This window comes from Apteryx mantelli, chromosome 2, assembly GCF_036417845.1.
Source record: "Apteryx mantelli isolate bAptMan1 chromosome 2, bAptMan1.hap1, whole genome shotgun sequence".
NCBI classification, from domain to species: domain Eukaryota; kingdom Metazoa; phylum Chordata; class Aves; order Apterygiformes; family Apterygidae; genus Apteryx; species Apteryx mantelli.
The window spans coordinates 148523090-148546195 of NC_089979.1; the positions used below are offsets into that span (position 1 = coordinate 148523090).

Consider the following 23106-nt stretch of genomic DNA (forward strand, 5'->3'; position numbering starts at 1 on the left):
TGTCCCATTTCACTTCAGCAAAGAAATTAGGCAAGAAAGATCAAAATAGTTGTTTTAGGAGTTAATCCCTTGTTTCTATTTTCTTAACCCTTCTTTAAAAGGCTTTTGAAGGAAAGCAGGAAATACAAATCATAATTAAATTCACATTTTCTCCCTGTATTCCTGTCTTTGTCAAAAATAATTTAACCACATGCAGATGACAGGTGGCAATGTACCTATAAAGAGATACTTGTTCTCTGAACAGTAGGGAAACCAACACAAGACTCAGAGTCTTTTCTTTTTTAACTTCTTTTATCATGCTTAGTGAGCACATTGGATCTCCTCAGCCTCTCACCACCTCCTTCACAATGACAGTCAAGTCAATAGCAGGAACCATCTAGAATCTGTGGAGCAGCTGGAGGGCCAGTAGCAAAATGGGAACTCCATGGTCATAGCTTTTCCAAAACGTTCTTCAGTCAGTGACCTTGGTAACATGAATTTATTAACACTGGTTCTCCGATGCAGAATGCAGTATCATAATGGATATCTATTATGTTTATGTTTTTCAACCCTAGTGATTAGGTTCAGAAATGTTATGTCTAAAGCAGATGCATAACAAAAGAAGAAAAGGCTATTAGTGTTCTAAAATTGTTCAATGAATGTGGAAGAACTGCCAAATACTTGATGAAAATGTCATGGAATTAGGAATTTGGGGTCAATTTTATTACTTTTTCTTGAGCTTCTATTCTGGTAATAAGTCAATGGAGAAGTTTCCGGTTCTCGGTTTGTCTTACAAAAAGCTCCTTTTGAGTGGAATTAAAGTTAAATTAAATCATTTCACATAAAACATGGCAGATGTCATCAAGGATAAGCATACCTGTAGCAAACTGTTCCAAGTAACCATGAATGGATCTTGCATGTTTCAGCCAATTTCTTGGTTTGGGGCATTGTTTGATCTTCCTTCCATTAGTAAGTGTTGCAGTAGTGAGTATCTGTTGGCTTTGGTATGACCAAGGTCTGTTGCTTTGTAGTCAGTGTTCTCATTTCTGTTTGGATAAACTCAATTATAGCTGGTAAGATTTGAAGAGATGGTAAGGTTCAGGCCTCTTAGAAAGAACAGGCAAACCTAGAAACCCTCTGTTTTGTTCTGTAATTTCTGGAAAAAAGAGCTTCCTGAATTCTAGAACTGCTGGAAAATCTGATTCACTCACTAAGGCACAGATTACTGTGGAGACCTAAAGGGTTTTATCCTTCACCATTAGCATGAAGCAACACCAGGTATGTAGTTGCACTGCTTTCCCCTCCATGTATTTAGATGAATATGTGACTGCCCCTCTCCTTCTTCACAACTACCGCAATGTAACTTACCCCCTGAAAAATACACAATGTTAACACACCTATTTCTGTTCAGTTAAGGTCTCTTGAAAGAGATTCTTGCCTTGTTGGGTTTTTTTTTTTGTTTTTTTTTTTGGGGGGGTGGGGGTTAAGATCACACTGCAATCAAAGATGAACCTACTGTGAACCCCTGCGCTGTTTCCTGAAAACAGCAAGCTCTGTGCTGCAACACTGTTGTGCCTTTAATGAGCAGCAGCAGATAGAAAGAACAGTTTTATTGCTATTAATTAGACCATTACTGATAGTAGTGAGATTCTCATTTCATGCAGACTGTGTTCGGACACTATTTGACTAGCAGCAAGAGCTGAAAAGGGAGTTAATTCCTTTAAAAAAGGATGGATCCAGACGAGCAAACTAAGATTATGCTCTACACAGGAATTGTACTAGTTCATACACAAGTAGTTTAAGAACAGTCATACCATCCAATCTGCATGTATAAAAATGAGTGATAGTAAGCCAGGTTTAAGCAAATGGAGGAATGTATATAGAATCATAAAGCAGTTCAGGTTGGAAGGTTCATCGAGAGATCACCTAGCACAGCCTCCTGCTCAAAGCGGGGTGAGCTGTGAGGTCTGATCCATTTGTTCAAGACTTGGTCCAACTGGGTCTTGAAAACCTCCAAAGATGTGCTCCAGGCCACTGGAGATCTTGATTTATGCTCAATTTTATACCTGATCTTTTAAATCCTTATTTCCTTCAGAAACAAGGCTGTGTGATGATGATGCGTCTTGCAGGCTCCATTGCTGTGTTTGGCCCTCTTTCCTCCACCTTCTGAAAATAGCAGCTTATTTCAATAAGTAGATCAAAAGTATTACGTGAATGCAAATTTTGTGAAAAGAGGCAACTTGCTTTCCAAAACATGAAGATTGAGCATCATTGTAATTAGGGCACATTCCAGTATAGGATCATTGTGCTCCAGATTCATTCCTGTCTCAGCTTTGGAAATATTTTCTGCTGCCTCCTACTGCTTCTGGATACTTTAGTCCATGTTCTAGACCAGCACCTCTCTTCTTTTACCTTTCTGTTCCTCAGGATGTTAATTTACTTTTGGGAGACACAAAAAAAAGCATTTTCTTATTACTCATTCTGTATGTCTGGATCACAACAGCGTACTCAGAATCATTTACTTCAGTGCTACTTTAAGTTTTTACTCCCCCAAAAAATAACTTAGCTGTGGTAGAGTGCTCTTTTGCATGTGATAAAGAAGCGCTTTCTCAAGAAGAATACCTGACTGTTCTGTTTAAAAATCCTGAAGGGTAGAAAACTGTAATTCCTTCATCACAGTTCTCCAGCTTTTTCTGTGTGTCACTGCTCTTCAGTCACCAGCCTTGTAAAACAATCACCCTAGACTTTTATCTCCTGTTGTGATAAACATTGTTCTGCTGCAGCAGAATAAAATTTGCTTGGAAAAACAAGGGCAAAGCATTACATGAAGTATTAACTTAGACATTTCAGAAGTGGTTTGTGTATAAAGAATATTAATATTTACACTTCACTTTACAATGAGTACTCAGAGGAGGTTTTGAAGCAAGCAGAAGTGGATGCTTAGGAGGAATGCATGAGTAGTGCTTCTGAGTTATGAAGTGGAAAGTGGTGTAGCTAATCGGACAGTCTGGTCCAGGAAGTGACACATAAAAGGCTGTATCTCATGGCTGTAGGCAGAGCCCAGAGGTGGAAAGCAATTAGCATTTGGTGCAAAAGCCTGGAGAAAGCATTGAACCTGGTGCTGGAAGGTTCGAGTGTGGCAATGCTCGACTGACTGATCTCTCCCTCTGAACTCTGCAGAGGGAGAGTGTCTTTTTGCCAGAGAGGAGGCTGTCACAGAGCAATGAGAGTCACAGATGTGGCCAACAGGCAGTGACGTTCCTTCTGCGGAACCACAATAGCACTCTGGAGATCACTAAGTGAGATCTCCCAGAGCAGACGGGCTTCCCCCTGGACAGCAAGCAAGCATGTATCTAGCAGGAAATAACTGTCATTTCTACAATACTCTTTTTTTCTCAACAGATTATGACCCCGTTTATCCAGAGCTATATTTTTAGCAAGAACAGCATCCTCTATTTTTTTCTTGCATAAAATTTAAACTATATATTGAATCATTCACGCAACAAAGTACAGTTGTTGGAAATACAGAAAGTTTATCTAAACTCTTAACTACACAGGAAAATTGACCAGCAGAGCCATTGCAGAATAATTGTACTCCCCCATGTGGGCACTCTGTGTTGGAAGGAAAATAGCTTTATTCCACAACACAGTGGGTTGTTTACTATGTGTAACTTCAGCCCAGCTAGTGTGCCCGCTCTGCAGTCTGTAGAGAGAGGTAGGTTCTTCCTGTAGGTGATTCAGAGCAAAATCCTCTTCTCCTGCTACTGTCAACAAGCTTAAATCACAGTTTTACTTTCATAAGGGATTGTCAGACTATTCACTCTGAAATCCAGAATGACGTATGTCATGCAGTTGCACCATGACTAAAGCAAAGGCACATCACCTTCATTTAAGTTCTTCAGCAGATGGAGGATCCCCAAGGATTTAAAAAAAAAACTTAATCCATGTATAAGAGGGAGAACTATTCCACAAGTAAAAGAGACTAAGTATACATAAATATATAAGCTAAGATAGTATCATAGCTTTCTCCTACACAGGGATTTGTGTCTATAAAACACCAGAAACACTTGGGGTCTGTCTAATAATAGTCATCTGTGGTTGAAACTTGCATTATTTTCTCTGCATTATCTCTGACTTCCCAGCATGTAGAAACTGAGAGAATTCATTGTGGTTAGATCCATTTATGTCATCTTTTTGTGCTTCTGGAAATGTTTATATGCCCTAGACACTTGGTATAGCATGCATGTTAGAGAGGTCATTTTTTAGGAAATTTTTTTTGAAGCTTTAATGGGCAACTTTGCCATTACATTACAGGTTCAATTTGTACAGTTTGCTCACACTAGTGAAATAATGAGTTCCCCTGGAAATATTTGAAGTTAATTGGTCAAGAAATAAATTGTGTTTGTTAAAGAAAAGCTGGCACTAAATTAGTGTGGAAATATGATGCCTAAAAGATGAAGGAATTTTTTAAAAGCTACCTACATACAAACTTTGAAAAGATTTATGTTCATATTCTGTTGATACTGATGTTTTTGTTTTGGTGAACTTAAGGAAGGTCTCAGATTTCGGCAGTGAGATGGAACTACTGATATTTCAGTGAGTTCAGAAATAAGCACACAAATGGCACAGTCCTGCATTCTGTGCAGGCTGGAGACTCCGTTTTTGTATGTCTTTCATGCTTTACTTCATTACTACAGAATAAAAGCGTCTCCCCATCCTTAAAACGTCCCTCTGGTTCGGTGTGGTACTAGCATGCCAACATTGGACCTAGGGAACTGAAGTGCTGAAAGACTAAGGGCAAGAGCCATGAACAGTTCAGACAATATCTTTATTCGTCTGTCACTCTTGGTACCTATATTCAAATTTTAAATCCTCAGACCTTGCTGCCTCATGCCAGTTGCACCTGAAAGCCTAACAGCTAGATCCACAAGGGTATTTAGCCGGCTGGCCTACTCCGGCTTTCAAAGGAAGTTATGCTGAGTAAGAGCACAGTACTAAAAGTACCTTTTCACAGAGTCCTGGATATAAGTATCTAGTACTAAAAAGGTCTCCAGGGATCAAATACGTTTGTCTGAGGGAATGCCTGCAGGTGCCTGAATGTGAAGTACCAGAGCCCCATGAAGCTTCACTGATTAGGCATTACTGCGCCCTTCCCATAACATGCCCGACTGGTTAGAGATTCACGGAGGCAGAGGAGGTAACCAAACCGGGGTCCCTGAAGGCACATCGCCCTCTGCATGCAGTCCATGGGGTGGCACGGTGCTTAACCCAAGCCTCGAAGCCTGTTCCCCTTTCAGGAGTCCAGCCCTGAGCAGCTCCTCTGCAGCCTGGCAGCGGTTTCCCGCAGACCATGGCACAGGCTCCATGTGTCAGCTCCCCCAGACAAGTTCCTGCATTGGACTTTTTGTGTGTATCAGTGAGCCAGGGCTCTTTGTGCACTCTATGCAGAGTTACTCTGACTCTGTGGGTATGCGTACAGTCCCCAAAGCCTCTTGCACCCTTAGGACAATGCTGAGTTAAATGATGAAAGAATCCCAGTTTTGATAAATTTCCTTTCAGTACTTAATCATGAATACTAGTAACAGCAGAGTTTGTGTAAACCATAAAGTTACTGTTGTTTTTATGGACTGTGTTCCAAGCAAAGTGAAAAATCAGAAGTTTGTCTGGGAAGGGCAGCAATAATGTGATTTAAGTCTTGATATCTCTAATTTTTTATTATTATAATCACTGCTCTCATCTGAACAAGTAATAAGGAAACAAGTTATTTTGCATTCCATACTGATTAGCTGGAAAGTGGGAAAGGGAAAAGCTTTAGGTGTGTGCAATTCTTAAAAAAACATTTTAGAGTTGAAATATGAACTGACAGTTTTCCATGGTGCCCTTATGGTAACTGAGAGACAAAAATGGTTGGCTATTACTTGTCTTCTGAACCTTTGGGCAAGCTTGAAATGTCTTGTTTGTTTGTTCTTCTTTTAGATAGAAATTGGAAATATATTTACTTAACTTTTAAATCTGAGTTTTTATCTGGAAATCTTTAATATCAGGAAGAGGAAAAGGGTTGTGTTTTTGCTTTTTTTGTTATTCTGTATGTCCCTTCTGACCAGATCTATTTTCATATACACATACACATATACAGTATGCATATGCATATAAACTGCATTGGATCAAGTATCATAGTAAAAATAATAATCTCAGGTGATCAAAAATATTTATCAGGTGTGCTAAGCATCCCTTGTAGAATTACATGTGCCTATTATTTGTGCTTTTATACACAAAATTAGTATGATACAATCTGTCTGCATAAAAAAAATCTGATTTAGAAAAAAAGAATTAAATAGCAATAAGAAGCACAGGGTCTTTCTCTGCACATGACTTACTCTTAGCTAATTCTCCCCCATTTTTTTATGATAGCTGTTGCCGTAATCAAGGTCATAGATTCCAGCTGGTAACAAGGAAAAGCAATGGAAGAGATCAGGACTCAAAATCTTCATCAGTTGACAATACAGATACATTAGCTTAATTGCATACTGGACATGTAGTATTTCCTGTTGTGACATACTTTGGTCTAAGCCCTTCTGGTTATCTTACCAAATCCTTCAAGTTCTTTAAAAAAAATCTTGAAATCTGTGTGTTTTAAACTCAGATGTTATAAATACACTCTTCAAAAGTTCTGGAATATCTTCTTAGGTAATGAAATTACAGAGGAAGTATAAAGCTTGAGTTCCTGTTGGTTTGATGGGTGATCTGACAAGTCTAGGTATTGCAGTGCAAGGTGGTAAAATACTTAGTACAGTGCAGAGAAGGGGTTTTACCTGGTAAGCCAGAATATCTTTTCTACTCCTGTCCCCACATTCATAAGCAATTGATCAAAGAGATCAATTTTTGTTCAAATGCTCACTTTTACAGACTTACTGTTTTTAACTATTTGGGGTTTTAATTTTACTTGTTTGCTTTAGGAATACTGCATATTTCATCTCCTAATTAAAAGATGGAGGGAGGACTTGATGATTTATACTCACCATTTAACTGACAGTTGCATGCTGTTATTATAAAATCAGCCACAGTATCTTAGCCATTGAATTACACACACACACAAAAAGAGGCATTTGTATGGATTAAGTAAACCACCAGAGGGAGCATATATAATCCAATCTGTGTAGTAGATTCATATACAAATGACAAGGAAAATCTCATTTTAAATGCTTTAGAAGGGCTAACGATTTAAAATATAGTGTATTGTGTAGAATGTGTTCAGTTCTATCAATGTGTAAACTTCATGAAGTTGATCATCATATTGCTGCTTCAGGCAAAGTGAAAGAAATGTGCCCAGATTCAGTCTATCTCTAGAAATTGTATTTTACTAAGTGCAGTTCTTCAGTGTGTGATACTGGAGTGGTTTTATATGAAAACATGACAGAGTCCTAACACCTGCATCTTAACAAGCAATTTATTGAATTAGATCAAATCTGCCCTGTGATAAGTGAAGAGTAATGTCAATACTGTTTTTCTAACTAGTTTACTGTTCGTTCCCCAATTATGAAGCAATTCACATTGAAATTCTGAGGATCCTATGAGCAGAAAATTTGGCCCTTTGCCAGAGTCTGCTCTGGGTAAAATGCATCATACACTTCTTCTATTTTAAAAGTGTGTTCAGACAGCAATAGATCTTTTTAATCAAGTGCAACAAATATATCAAAAACGAATGTGTAAATTTGTCAGCCCAATACATTACTGATAAGAATGATAGGATAACTAGATCTATACTTTATTGAGCAGAAAACTGCTCAACACCCAACTTCTTCAAATCCTTTCCAAGCTGCTTTCTCATAATTTGACAAGCTAATTCGAACGCATGAACTGCAAGAAACTGTTAGGAAATTAGCATTCAGTAATTGAGAATTTTGTATGACTGGCAAACCTGATGAGAGTAAAGAAGAAAGGAAAGTGGCGCAGAATTGCTTAGTGAAAAAAGCATTTTCTCAAACCAGAGTGAACCCAGCGATTTATCGCTGAGATGTGATGAAAGAAGCCTCACAAGATCTTAGAAATAGATCTTCTCAAGTGGGATGGCAGTTCTGTTTTGAAGACAGTGTAAGCTTGAGTGAGACTGAAGGCTTTAATTTAAAAATATGATTATGGAACATACAGGACTGTGAGTTCTTGGCATGTTTTTATTGAAAGTTTACCTCCAGCTGGATGAGTTAGCTTTTCATTGAGATTGATGTATGGATAAATAGCAGATAAATAGCCTTTTTACAGCTTGGACAATTTTATAGAATTTGTTAGTAGCTGGACTCCATGGAATTACTGTGGAATTTCTGTAAATGCCCTAGAGCACAGCTTGTCCAATACAATTGCTTGTTTAATACAAATAGACCAAAAAAAATCAGTCTCTTGGGACAAGAACTGCAGTGAAGATACGGTAGCTCTCAGAGGCCTAGGACGCATCAGAGCAAGACCAGCCAATTGATTAAATATGGCATGGGACCCACTAGAGTAGACTCATCCCCTTGCCTAGTTCAAAGCTGATGTTTTAGAAAGGATATATACCTCATAAGAGCTATAGGGAATACTTTTTCATGGTAAAGCCTGAAAACCTGAGCTTTTTCTTACAATGTTAGCATTTTTTACCTCTTATGACCTTAATTCCTCAGGTTTCCTTTCTCCACACATTCCTTTGCCTTCCTTTCTGCTCACTGATCAGTAGCCCCACCCTAGAGAATAAAACTATCACTATCCTACCAGTCATAGGTTTGATACCTACACATTGAATTTAAATCTTGTTTTCATACGGAAACTAGCCCCTTTTGTTACAGCTGTAGCATTAGTTACAAACTTTTACGTAAGTTATTACTTTGCTTTGTTCTCCTGAATAACTCAGAACAACATGAGGACAACAGGTCTGCTCCTTGTTGATGCAGATTCCTGACAAATGCAAGGCCAAATTACAAAGTTGTAATTTATTTCTAGAAAATGGGCGCAAGATTGCTTAACCTTCTTCTCACCCTGAAATTGTAATCTTTCTCACTGAGATGATTTTTCTGTGAACTCCTGTACCTTAGGACTGGGAAGCATTTTCAAGTTCCTTAATCTAGATATAAACACAGTGACCCATTTAAGCCACATCACTAACTTTACTCATACTGTATTTTTGTTTTTCTTACCATATAATTTACCTTTTGAAATCTCTGAATGGTTTCATCAGCTGTTGGTTACGTTGCCAGAGATGTTGCTTTGTCTTCTGGAACTTAGAAAATCTCTTTATTATCTACTGTGCACATTTCTGTGGTATATAATTTTGCAACACAGCTTGGCCACAGTCAGTACAAAAAGAACTACTGCCTGGACTGCTTTAAGACCTTAAAGTAAAGTATGTCTTATGTAGATATGTTAAATATAGCACATTCCTAAGGTGTTTTGTTATAAATGAGGAAAGTAGCTATCAAAGAAACAGAGGACAGTTAAGCACTTAAATGCCATTGAGAGGAGGGAAAGTAGACATCCATCTGTTATTTATACGTTTTAAAATATTTATGTTTCCAGCTTCATTTGGATGGAAGATCACAATTCTATGTTAATTTCCATGTTTAATTTCATAGACATACCTAAGATACCACACTAAAAAAACACTAGTTAAAAAGGTAGTTAGCACAGTTCTTTTGTATATAAACTTCTTTTATGATTCTTTTACACATTAGTAGGTTTTTATTGTTCATTTATTGTTTTAGAACAATAAGACAAACCTCCATTCAGTCTTTGATGAGCCATTCGTATCTAGAACTGTAACTTCCATGCCAGCCACGAATCCTTGAAATCTTGGTAGAGCAGAGTTCAGGCTCTGTTTTGCACAGTTTGTTCATCCTGGGGAATGTTAAAGTCACAATAGTGACCATTGCCCTGATCTGTTAAACCTGCATTCACTCTGGCATTAAACAGTCAGTTGCTGGTAGAGCTGCACCACGTTCAGTAACATGGCAGCCTCCGATTTGTTTCTGCTTGGCTTCATTTTTATCTGTTTGTTTCTTACGTTGATAGCTTATACTACAGGCAAGTGTGGACTCAAGTATATTCCTGCTTAGCTGGTGAAAGGTGACACTTACCTGTGAAAGGGCTCCACAGACAGATGCCTCGCGCTGCGGTCGGTGCATATTCCAAGCATTTTGAGAAACTCAGCTCAGACTTCTAGTCATCGTTCTGTGCAGTGCTCTATGTGTGATGGACTCTCTCAGGACTCAGTTTCTCTACCAGGTTCTAAGCATTATAGCATGATTGTTCCCCAAATAAATGTATCCAACAGTGGTTTAATTTAACCTTTAGATTTTAACTGGGTAATCAGAAGAGTGCAAGAACCCATCTCAAAGAAAACAGGCTTTCCTGATAACAGATTAAAGATTTATACCGAACAACATGCTCACACAGTACACTGAGTATGTAAAGAATAATGAGAAACAGATAAGACATGGTTAATTTTTACGGTGCAGTAATGTGAAATATATGCTGCTGATGATTAGGGGAATACAGAATGAAAATGAGAACCAATATAAAAAGAAGATAGGTAGTTACTTAAACTCAAGAGTAAAGATTATTTCAAAAACACTGAGAGGGAAGCTACTGATTAAGACAGAAATTTTTCCTTGCTTACCTAAATTTAGAGACAGTTTCAAGTTTTGAGCATCTGCAGATGGGGTTCACCTCCATATCAGCACATATTCACAGACAGAAGAATGCAATCAGGGTCCCAAACCTTTCTTTCACAGTGTTACTGTGAAATACCTTAACCTAAAATAATCAGGTATGAACCTACTGTATGCATCTTTAACATAATGTTTACGCTATTTAGATTACTGGCTTCTTGACACTCAGGCTGTTCTTTCCGCTTTTGTCTGTGGGAAGTCCCCACTCACCTTTTTTTCACACCTCTGTTAACTTTTCCTTAACCTGTCTGACACTAATTTGTCTGACATTGTCTGGAAAAGTTACCTTTATTTGCTAACCTGCTGTTCAGATTTTTATCCATCTCTCTCTTTCTATTAATTACCATATACTGTTTCTTATTTCATCCTAACTACTATTCCTGGATTACTAAACAAGTTGGGAATTGATTGGTTTATTCCTTTAATGAAAATAATGAATTTTAAAATAATTCATGCCCACTGCTCCTGAAACCAAAGCATGGCAGGGTGTGAGGAGTTTCAACTTTGGAGAGAAAAAGCCTTGGAAGTTCTAGTATAGAAGCTAAGAGAAAAATGTAAGTAGATGCTTAGTTTCTGAAGAGAACAGTCAGGCTCTGCAACAGCATTTCTCCTGGTTTATGGACCAAATATATAAACAAGGTACTTCTAATGAAAATAATTATTTAGCATAGTCCTAACAGCATTCTTCATCATAAAATGCAGGATTGTACAGAAACAGATTAGTCTGATTATCCATAATTTCTTGTAATTTTGTAATGTTTTTATGCACCAGTGTACACAGTGCATTGCTGCTACTGTTTTGCAGTTTGTCTTACTTTCTCTTCTAACAGGCCGCAATAAATTGACTCTACTGCTTACAACAATGAGATGATCTGGGACTTTTTTTTCTTTTACAAACAATATTTTATTAGAAAATACACCATTTTACCAATCCAAGTTTCATGAATTCAAGTCCATTTGTTAAATAAATTCAGTTATAGAAAAAGCTTCATTAGTGGATTAGGAAAAATAGTGATGATGCAATAGGTACATTTTGTCCAGTAGGCCATCTTGGCTAACATTAATTTAGGAAGTGAGGGCAAGGTATCAGCTTTCTTTTCTTTGATACCTGAGAGGAATTTAATACATAGATTCTGACTCCTTCCTTGGCCATCAGAAAATAAGATGTTCTGGGAAATGGCAGTTGTTACACCTCCCCATCATGTCTTACATTGTCACACTAGACAATCATTTTCTCAACTGTCCCTTTCTTTCTTTATTCCAAGTGTTTATAAAAAGTGAAAGAGCAGAAATTGAGGACAGACCACTTCAGAGCACCTCCAAGTTTTGTTCAGGAGACTTCTATGGAGAAGCCCAGGTTTTCATACTTGTCTCTAGAATACTCCTTAGCATGCAAGTTAATGTACTTTTGTGGGAGACTTAGTTTTGCTGTACTTCATACAAGCATCCTAACCACTCCATTACTATGTAGAAGTCTAATGCATTCCACCAGTTGTGTCACTCTCACTCTTCATTTCCTTCACTCTCATTGCAAGTGCGTTAGATTTAAATAAAGCAATTCTTGTTTAATGGAAAAGGTTTTTTTGCACACCATCAAATTTTTTGTTTGTTTGTTTCACTGAAAATATAATGTAGATTGGCAATTTCAGTCAGATTTGTTTAGTGGTCACTTCAGCAGTCAAACATAGTCACTTGCACAGCTGTGGTTACTGCATCTCCTCATACCAAATACTTATTTTTTGACATAGAATTACATGCAAAATTAAACACAGCCTGGGAAGCTTCCTGGGCATTGGAAAATGATTGTCTATGCCGTTAAATTGTTGCAGTGTTCCCTGATGTGATTTCCGTGTGTGCCCAGGAGCACTGTCCAGAACAGTTCCCAGGCACGATGCAGGAGTTAGACTGTTCCAGGGATTATTCCCAATCGGCAATTTACGTGCAGTTTCCTTCTTTTCAAGGCTGAAAAGGTTTGCTTGTTCAGGCATAGGCCATTCTGTGCCAGTAATCCGCAGTGCCAAGGAACATTTCTGGGCACATTTATTTTGATAGTAGAGAAACAGCCAGAAGTATCACAATAGTCTTAATTTCTTTCCAAAAACACTAACCTGTTATAGTTCTGCTCCTCAAAATGAATAACTCATTGAGACTTTACAGTAGATGTTTTTTGTGACCTTAATTCTTCCATGCTTTCCACAAATGCAGTAGTATTAATATGCAGTTTCAAAACTGCGTATTCGTTGTGCAGAAGGCTCTCCTTTTTTGTTGGCTTTCCTTATTAACATCTTAAATATTGGCTTGTGTTGTCAGTTTATCACATTAAGTCTCCCTCTTCTGTCATAGCTCCTACTTCTTTTGATTTCTTACTCTTTTAAAATTTGTGGATGAGATATAACAGGAGCAGTAACCTAGCCTGGCCATACCAAAACGCCTCAGCACTTCTCCTAGCAGCTCCGGTGCTGATGCCCACTGATACTGAAATAGCCATGTAAAGAATTGCTTGATTGCTGCAAGTTTATGCATGATAACAGAAATATGAAAATCTCTATTTCCTAGTGTCTCTAGGCAGCAGAGTGCCTTCATCCTATCATGAGGTCTGTACTACTTGCTAATGTTATCAGTGGGTTTTATAAAGGAACAAAATCCCAGTAGAAGTATACGAAGAAAAAACAGAAGCTTGGCCAACATATGAATGAGATCTGTGCCTTGGTGCATGCCACACAAGACTTGATATTTTTTAAGATCCTCTCAACTCCTATCTGTGAGTATTATGGGATGCACAGGAGCTGTGGATTAATGTATATTAGTCTGGTTTTCAGAAGATCTGGGCTTAACTCTAAATTCTGCTACAGAATTCTGTTATCTTGGCCAAATCACTTAATCTCTCTTATGTTCCATTTCCTCATCTCTGTACTGAAAAAGAAAATATTTTCTGTAAAGGTGACCTTCATATTTTTATTTCAAAGATATGAGACAAAGCAATGGGTATGTGAGGCCAGCTGTATTTCTGAGGATGTCAGTTTAAGGGGTTATAAAGTAGATTTCACAATACAGCTAGCCACGCACTTTTATATCTTTACCAGAGGGAAACGTGTCATTTAATGGTGGGAATAAGTGTAAGAAAGATCATCATGGGAGCACACACCCTAAAAATTAAAGAGATGGTGTTGAATAATGAAAGATAGAAAACAGCTCAGACAATCATGTAAAGGTGAGAAAGGGAGATTAACTGTGCTATTTCAGATTATCAGCCAGAGTGCAAAGTACACGCAGTAGTACTTCAGAGCATGATTCCTCCTCCCCTTGACCCTGGATAACTATTTGCATGTGTGCAAAACAGATATGCAATGCCAATAAATCAGAATTCACTGCTAACTTCTGTTGCTATTAGCAGTTCATACCTATTTTCACAGTTATAAATGCACAAAATACAAAAGTCAGTGAAGAGTGTAATCTAATATCAGAGACTAGCTTCAGTGTAGTTTCTTCCTAGAGACGCATAGTTGTTTGTTATTGTTTTCTGCTGATTCTGTTGTAAATTCTGATACCATAATCTCCTAAATTTGTCTCTGGGCCCCTCTTACTTTCTCTTTTCCTTGTAATTATTCAAAGCAGAGCCTTTAGCAAAAGCTTCTTTTTCATTCTTTATCTGCTTTTCAGCAGGTTTCCTTTGTTGTCGTAACTGACATTAAGATTTTATAGAAAATATCCTTCCATTCTTCTTTAATCAGAATGCTGCCAAGTCTCACTTTAGGTAGGGTTCTTTTTTCTTTCTTTCTAGTTGAACTGAAAATAAAATTTACGTGTTCTAGCCCAGTTTTATTCTTAGGCTGTTCCAAGAGTAAGAATTCCCTGTGGGAGTCCTTATTTCTTATTTCTTATTGCCTATTCACATGTTGCATCAGAGTAAGAAATATTGAGTCTCACCCATGTTCAGTCTCTTTTACTGTAAAATAACAGCTTTTTTAGCATCTTTTCACTTCTCCATTTACATGACATTGAAGAAGTACTTTACAAGAACATGGACCTGTATTTTTCCATCATGCTTTCTGTATTATAAAATTATGGAACCGTCTTCGGCTTGCAGACTGCCTGCTGGGATTTCTGCCACTAATCTCTGTGATCCTCTTTATCATCACCTGTATGTTGCAAATTTTGAGTGGTATACAACAAGATGATGAAGGTATTCAGTACTGCAGACACACATATGATGCATCAAGTATTAACTATGACTTAGTAATTATATTTGAATTTTCATAAACATTAAAATAGTACAGTCTGTTTGCAATACTATCTGTTTTAAATCCTCTTGTTGAACAAGTCATTTTAGCTAATCAAGAGAAGACCATATAAAAGCAAAGTAGAGCCAAATCCTCTTCTAACTATTCAGAAATACAGTTTAATTAAGCAATCTATTTATGTATAGGATAAATTCAGGCTACACATTTATGCTTGAATTTAAATATATGTGTAAGTAAGTCTATTGCATTAGAGGATAAGCACAAATACCATTCAAGTATGTTACCAGTTTGTACCACAGTCACTCAGAGAGGCACTTCATATGAACTTCATAAACGCTTTGAGCTGTGATAAAGTTCTGCATTTGTGGCAAGGGTAAGTGGAAAATAAAAAAGGCAGGAAAATACAGGCAGCACAGTGTGACAAGAAAGTGATATTCAAAGGATGGAGGAATCAAAATAGAGCCTGTTCTGAAGGAAAGGGGGGCAAAGCCAGGCTGAACACAAAGATAGTACTTGATATCTTTCTTTCTCCCAGTATCACTTTCTGATTATGTTTCTTCAGCTGGACAGGTACTAAGACTAAGGCTTCCAGTACTTTTATTTGTATTCCTATCTCCCTCACTTGGGAGGAAATTCCACTTTAAATTCTCTAATTCTTCTTTTAGAAATTCAAACAGTCAAGTAAGAAGCATGGTTACATGTTCCTAATGTGATGGGACTTCCTGAGTAACTAACGGCAGGGATGGGTTCAGTCTGTTCAGTTTTCTGTTTAATTTTCCAGGTCAGCCTTTCATTTAGAGGAGTCAATAAATATTATAACTGAGCTGAATAAGTAACTTTACCCGGTATTTATGAAATAATTTGAAATCTCTGGAATGCCCTTCTGTTCCCAGAAATCCATTGTTTATATGCTACTACAGATATCCCAGAAAAAAAACAAAAAGCCTAGGGAATGGTTGGTATAAAGGACACGTTGTGCATTTTAATTATCCTAATAGTTTTATTCTAGCTCAACCTGGTGAAAAGATTTTTCCATACAGAGTTTGTCCTTTTCCTTGCCAATCATTTTCCATTATGTTTTTAGCTTTTACAGATTAAACCTTGATGAATCTTCTGTCGAGGGACATCTGACTTATAATAATTATTGTTATTAATTCTGAGATAGCTCTCTTAGCAGAGAAAAAATATAGAGGTTTAGCTCATGCACTAAATGGGCACTTCTTGTCATTTAAATATTCTCTGCCAAATAGAGGTAAATGACATCTGGTAGATCTCATGATATTCTGTCGCATTTCTAGCTATATACAACTCACTGAAAGGATTCTGACATCTTTTTTCTGTGACCCAGACTCAGCTGTATTAGTTATGCCAGATGTTCATTGTTATACATGCAAATGATTTAATTCTCCCTTTGATCCCTGAGCCAGTATTCCTGAGTTCCACAGAAATCCTGGAATTCCTTACTTTTCAGAAATGTCCCTGTTCTCCTTTCCTAGAACATCTTTGTTATTGCTTTGCTAGGAGCACATTTGGGTCATCACTTGAAAATGAAGTTGTTATAAAATGGCCATGTTGACAGATGGCGTAAATGGCACAGCTAATCAAATCTGCTCCAATGTTTTAATGGCAACAAGGAATTATCATCATGTTACTAAATGAAAGTCTTAAAAATGCAATCAGTAGCATGGGTGGTGCACTGGAATGAGAGTTTCCAGAATTCTAACTCGACGATGCAGCAATGATGGTATCTTCTATGGCTGGCTTTTTGTTGACATATGCCTCAAACAGGTTTGCTTGGAGCCAAACATATCTAGTTCCTGATAAAGCTGTTTTCTAATAATATTGTTTGGACTCACCATTTCATCAACAGAAAATGTTAAAAGAACAATGTCCAAAGTTTTCAGTGTTTTTCGTTACGACAGAGTCATCTGAATAGTGTTTCCCATGTTTGTAATAGCTGTTCCAAGTCCCGCATGTGGCATGTTTTCATGTTTTGTTTCATGTTTTGTTAATTCGTGGGGAAGTATCAACCCCTGCAATGTTACTTGCCACTATATGTCAGTAGTTTGTCAGAGGAGACTCCTGAACTGTGAATATGTGCGTCTGGGATCAGTTTTTGATCATTTAATCTTTGGAGACTTAAGTTTGACATCATTTATATACAAGATAAAGTCTAAAATGAAAGGTCGTTAATCCCTGCTAGGTCTAAGTACTCTTGGGTCTACGTTAGCATGGATCTGTAATGGCAGTAATTGTTCTGTGAGAACATATTGAGTGGCTTGATATCATTTTTAAACATAGGGCTTGATTTTCAGATGTACCAAATACCCACAAACCCATTAGATTTCAGTCAGAGCCGTATCACTGAAATGTAATGGGTTTGTGAGTTTTCAGTACATCTGAAAATTAGACCGGTTCTCCTTCAAGATGGGCATAGGAGTTACTAATAAAGCTCTTCAAACTTCAGAGAATGATGGGAAGTGAGACTTGCAAAAATTATGTTCTGCTGGTAACTGGAATGTCATCATTTCTTTCTGCTTACAAGGTTCTCCTTATTGTCTCAAACATTTGTTGAGACAGAAGACCCCAAAGTTTGGGACAGCAGTGCTGATGTTCCAGCACAGCACTCATTCACTCACCGTTCAGTGAGGGCGAGGAAAAAGCTCCTCATCGTGGCCTTGGTTCCTGTGCATTGGGAAGGAGGGCTGTGTAATTCGCTGGGATACATTTCTGTTTTGGGGATTTATCTTCTTCCCTGCAATAGGTTTTCAGAAAAGTCAGCTGCTGCAAAATAAGTGATAAATGGCATCTGTTAGGATTGGGATTTTTTTTTAGTAACATTGCAGATTGTGGAATGATGATCAGTACAAAAATAGTTAATAAAAGAATCAACATTTTCTCAAAACCTTTCATCAAAGATGTAGATTCTGCTCAGAATAATTTTACAGAAGTTTGTGATCCCTCATGAGGTGTTACATTTGCTTACATACTCTTTATTACTATAAAAATGATTCCACTCTTCCATTCTTCCAAAGTGGACTGTTTTCCTAACATGGTTGAAGCGGTGTAGCACTTGGCATGTCTTAGAATCTTTCAGTTTCCTGAGAACCAAAAATTACCACTCAAATACAGCTAACCATAGCAGTGGCCTTATTTTCTTGCCTAGTCTTGTTAAAAGTCAGTGAAGTGAGCAAACTCATCCACCTTTCACTGGAATGAATTAAATGATTGACTCATACTGCAAGCAAGAGCCTCTTGAATGAAAATAAAACCACATAAATCATACAGATTTCAAAATAAATCGTGGCATTTACTTATTATCTCTTTCTCTCTCTCCCATCCTTCCTTGTTCTTATTTTTCTTCTATTTCCACCTGGACAACTTCTATCTGTTTCCTTGTTTAAAGATGCTCCAGTGGATTTGACCGTCACCGGCAAGACTGGGTAGACAGTGGCTGCCCTGAAGAGGTATGTGAGTAGTTTACATTATCAGACTAGTTACCAGAGGACATTTATATATTTTTGATGCTTTTGATTCTTCAGATTATGAAGCAGGGTTTCAAGGCCAGAGGCATACTATATTTATCTGTATCTTTCAGTGTCAATGCTATTATTAAGCTATATTAAAGAGAAATAGTCTGAGCAATTTCGCTTTTCATTTGAAGGAATAAAATGGACACAAAGTAAAAATCTTATCTCTGAGAAAATACTTTAAATAAAAAATAAAAGTACCAGAAAGCCTGCCCCAAAACAATGCCCTTGCAATGTTTTTCTCTTAGATCTATGACTTTTGCCAGAAGAGAAGAAGCTGTGATGTTCTTCGCCTCAGAAAACCCACTGCCAGAGTAGTCTCAAGAGAAAAACAGGCATTGCATGTCTTGTATTTTGGTTATGAAGTCTCGCCAAATCATTTAATACGGAAGAAATTTTATAGATGAATTAGTAGAGTTGTGGGTTTTTTGTTTTTTTGTTTTTTTTAATACAAGTCATTCAGGTTTCCTTTTATAGAAAGGCAGCAAGAGAAAGAGAAAGATTCCAACTGTGGTAGTGGTGGATTGTCAAACAGGGATTACAGGCTTCCTGTAAAAGAGGCACTCAGGTTATTCCTGGACCGGAGCAGTTCATTTTCAAGTCACATTTATAAATATCTAATTGTTGGTTCTTTCCCAGTGTCCTCCTTTTGGAAGAGGTTTTTTTTTTTTCATTTGGGGATTGTGGTAATAGGAACAAATTAATTTATGAGACTTAATCTCCTGATGGCCATAAAAAAGCAGTGTCTTTTCCATTTTGGCTGAAAGGGCCAATTTCTGTCATGAGTTTCAGCAACATAGCCCTTCTGAAGTGTAGTGTCAGGTGAAACTAAGGGCAAAATGTAGCCACAAGTGTTTAGTTAGAAAAGCACATTCTTTTTTTATTCTCAGGAAAAGTAAAGAGAAGTAATGATACAACTCCAATCTGATGGAAGAATTTTTTTCATATAACTATAGATGCAAAATCACTGCATCCTACATACTGTCTTATTACACAGGCTTGAAGCTTCAGCTTTGTAATTTGCAAACTGCTGATTTGGCAATGGAATTTCTTAAAGATTTACTGTGCATGGAGGACATCTTTTTCAAGAAGATAAAAATTATTAGGAATATTTGCATAGCGCACAACCTTTGTATTACTGTGATCCAGATTAAAATTAGCTAGGACTCAGTTGTGCCTGTAGATTTAATTACCCAAAAACTGTTCTCTGCAAGATGGTGGCACCCCATTCTGCCTTTTCCTTCTTGTTTCAACATGGCCAGTGCTCTAAGGCTTAATGCATGACCTCAGAGGAAATTATTGATACGTTAAGTGTATCTGAGAAACTGATAGGTTGATTCACACTGTTCCAGACTTTTTGATTGCTGTTCACAGTCTAGCATTTAGGCTCTCTGGAGTAGGCACAACAGTTTACATACCATCCTCCTGAGCTTACTGCTGGAGCTAAGCTATCAGTAATTAGTACACAGAGGTTAATTTTAGATGCATTCATTCAAGGGAATGAACGACAATGATTCTCATAGTAAGTTTTCCTTCTTTGCAATATAGATTTTGAGATAAATTTTGATTAAATTACATCAGTGAAATTAACAACATCTTTCAAGCTAAAGCATGAACAAATCTACAGAATAATTAGACTGCAGCTATTGATACATTTTTAATGTAATACATTGTTTCCAATAAAACAAAGGACCATAAAATTAACCACACATTAAAAGCAAGATAACACACGCTGGGCTTTGACAGGCAAATCTCAGTAAACAGATTTTGTGGGATTCCACTTCTCATTAAAATGGATTGGGAGGGCAGGAGTTATAGGCAGTTCTGATATTTGCTGCTATTTGATTGGATATATTTTTTTGCAAAACTGTATGATCCATAAAGGAAAACATTCATTACCTCTGCAGAATGTTTAAAAGTGTCCAGAACTTGGAAAAAATAAAAATACTAGAGATACAGATCTAAATATTTGCTCATGATAATAAAACTTAAATTATTGTATGATGGAGTTTATTATTTTTGCTATGTATTACATTATACACAATAATATATGTAATTTTAATATTAGAAATAATAGGTGTATATAGTGAATATATTGCTGTATACTGTAGGTATATGAACTTTATATAGGCTGAAGAAATGCATACATTTCACACATGTATGCATATTCTTCTATGATAAATGTTTGTAAAGCCTAATTAAATGCTAGTTAATTACACAGTATTTGCTATTTCCCCTGTTTTTTACTTTAACATGTTTTATGGCAACCACACCAATGATACATTGTGCATTCACAATAGAATAGCGATAATACGGTTGATAATCTTGGATGTTAAAATCTGATTGGGGGAAATAATATGTTTGAGATTCAGGGACTTTGAAGTTGAATCGTTCATTAACAATTAAGTATTGTAAGGTTTGCAGTTAAATGAAAAATATATGTTGCTGAATGCTGTGTAGAGCACTTCACTTAAAAGGAGAAAGAAAAGAAAAAGCACTTCAAATCCTTCATTTAGGGATTGCATTTTCATTCCTTTTATCCTGACAGCTTGTTTATGCTTAAATTCTTCATTCAGTGACCGTCTCCACTGAAAATTAATTTTCTCTTCTTTGTTTTTGTTGTTTCCTGACAGTCAAAAGATAAGATTTGTGAAAAGAATATAGATGAAATGGAAACACCTCCTTACTCCACCACCACCAGTCAGCCAACCACCACAAAGTTCAGAGTTTTAACTACCACCAGAGGATCCACTACTTCGCACCTGCCAACTAGCCTGCCTACAGAAGGTGAATTACATAGACTGCTTTAGTTTATAATGCAAAAATGTATTATTTACAAGTCTAAAAAAAAATTCGTATCCTTTAACTATGTGTTCATGTTGACCTTTTTGCTTTTGGACAGTGGAAGAAGCGGGGAATGCCAGTGACAATAATATATGAGATTACCTTAAAATTGCAGCTTGAAGAACAAGGAGAATTAAACCTTATTTTTCCTTATTTGAGCAGTGGCACAATTCTGTCTCTAAACATCTGTCCTATTCTACTCTACCTACCTGTGGTAGTTTAGGCATCTGAGCTGGGTCTGGTCTGAAGAGACTGCTGCCACTGCTGCCTTCTAATGGAGTCATTTCTGGTTCCAAAAGGCTCTCTCTGTGAGCTATACTGTGCAAAGTGCTGTAGGCACATAGGGAAAAAGTGCCTCAAATGTGAACACTTTGCAAACCACTACATGGACCCACCAGTGCTAAACCCAGAACTACAGGCTTCTGAGGGAAGGTGCAGAAGTTGCTCTCGCAACTGTAAGGCACGAAGCTGAGGAGTGTTGGAGGAGAGGACAGTGCTAGACGTAGGACAGACAAGCCAGGCAGACTGTTAGAGAACTTGTGGTTACAATGGTAAGAGTTACTCATTTTCATTTAACTACCAGGCCATAAACTGAAACATGTTGAAGTAGTAAATAGAAAGGGTCCTATTAAAGTTAGTGAAGACTCTCCCATCACAGACTTATAACGATTTTTGGATCCCTTTGGTTCTTGTATTTGGAAAGCTGAAAATTAGAGATAACCCTAGTTAAAGACGTCTTTTGAAATTTGCCTGTTTACTTTTTTTCAGTCAGTTGACGCTGGTCTTTTCATGTAATGCTCACTATTCTGTAGTAGTTTCTGTAGGCTTCTGAACCAAATTAACTGGATAAGTGATGGTGTGTCAGTTCTCATCCATGTTCTGCTGACTACTTATATCTTGCCATTCTGTAAATGAGATAGCCTACTTTCCTACTTCTGGGGAAAATTCTGCTGGGTAGAAAAGCTAACTCAAATTAATCAAATAGCATCTTTAAAATAGAATGGAGGGATGGAGATTTCTTTTGGAATAGTATTTTAATACATGGGAAGCTATTGGTTGTTTGCAGTATCACCAGAATTATTAAGTGGCTTGTGACAAGAAATTCTGAGCTAAAGGCATTACAGGGTGGGAATGTACTGATAAGAAGAACTGGGGGGGGGGTTGCAGCAAGAAAAGTTTAGAAGCCGTCAGCACAGGTTTTGGACTGCATTTGCAGCGTTGTTCCCATATGCACATCTGCTAATACTGCTCCTGCATTTAGTTCATCAAAGCTCACAAGCAATTAGAGAAATATGGAAATAAGTAGAACTTAAAACTGGTAGACTTCTTCATAATTCTTAGAAGAGAAACTAAATAATTGGGGGTGGGATGTCATATGCTGTCTCATACAGTCTACAATATGGTAGAATTCTCAAGCAACATATGAATATGTTAAAAAAAGAATCATTTTTAAGTGCTATAAAGTGGACTATAGTATCTTTATTTACCAGTATGTTGAATCCTCTGGCACTCTCACAGATGTTTTATTAGTATCAAGAAAGTAAAGCCTTGCTCAGTATAAGTAAGAACATCACAACCTAATTCTCACTGAGATGAGTACAAAATCATTTTTTAATTGTGGAATTTGTTGGATATTAGAAAGTCATTCCTAAAAAGACTCATATCCTAGAAAAATGCATTTTCCTGCTTTACTGACTTTGAATTTCCTTTATAGATGATACCAAGATAGCGCTGCACCTAAAAGATAATGGAGGTAAGAGATGAGTTTTTGTGTGTGTAAATAATATCAGTAGTTTGTAGAATTACATCCCACTGAAA

The 23106-nt window shown here is 37.2% G+C and overlaps 1 protein-coding gene across 1 annotated transcript in view; it reads left to right on the forward strand.

Annotated features, from left to right (window-relative positions):
• The window catches only part of PLXDC2 (plexin domain containing 2), a 279476-nt gene that overhangs the window by 226348 nt on the left and 30022 nt on the right, over nucleotides 1–23106 (forward strand). Inside the window, exons 10-12 of the mRNA XM_067291774.1 lie at nucleotides 18321–18381; nucleotides 21078–21231; nucleotides 23003–23041. Coding sequence (XP_067147875.1) covers nucleotides 18321–18381; nucleotides 21078–21231; nucleotides 23003–23041 — 254 coding nt within the window. The remainder of the gene's footprint in view (nucleotides 1–18320; nucleotides 18382–21077; nucleotides 21232–23002; nucleotides 23042–23106) is intronic.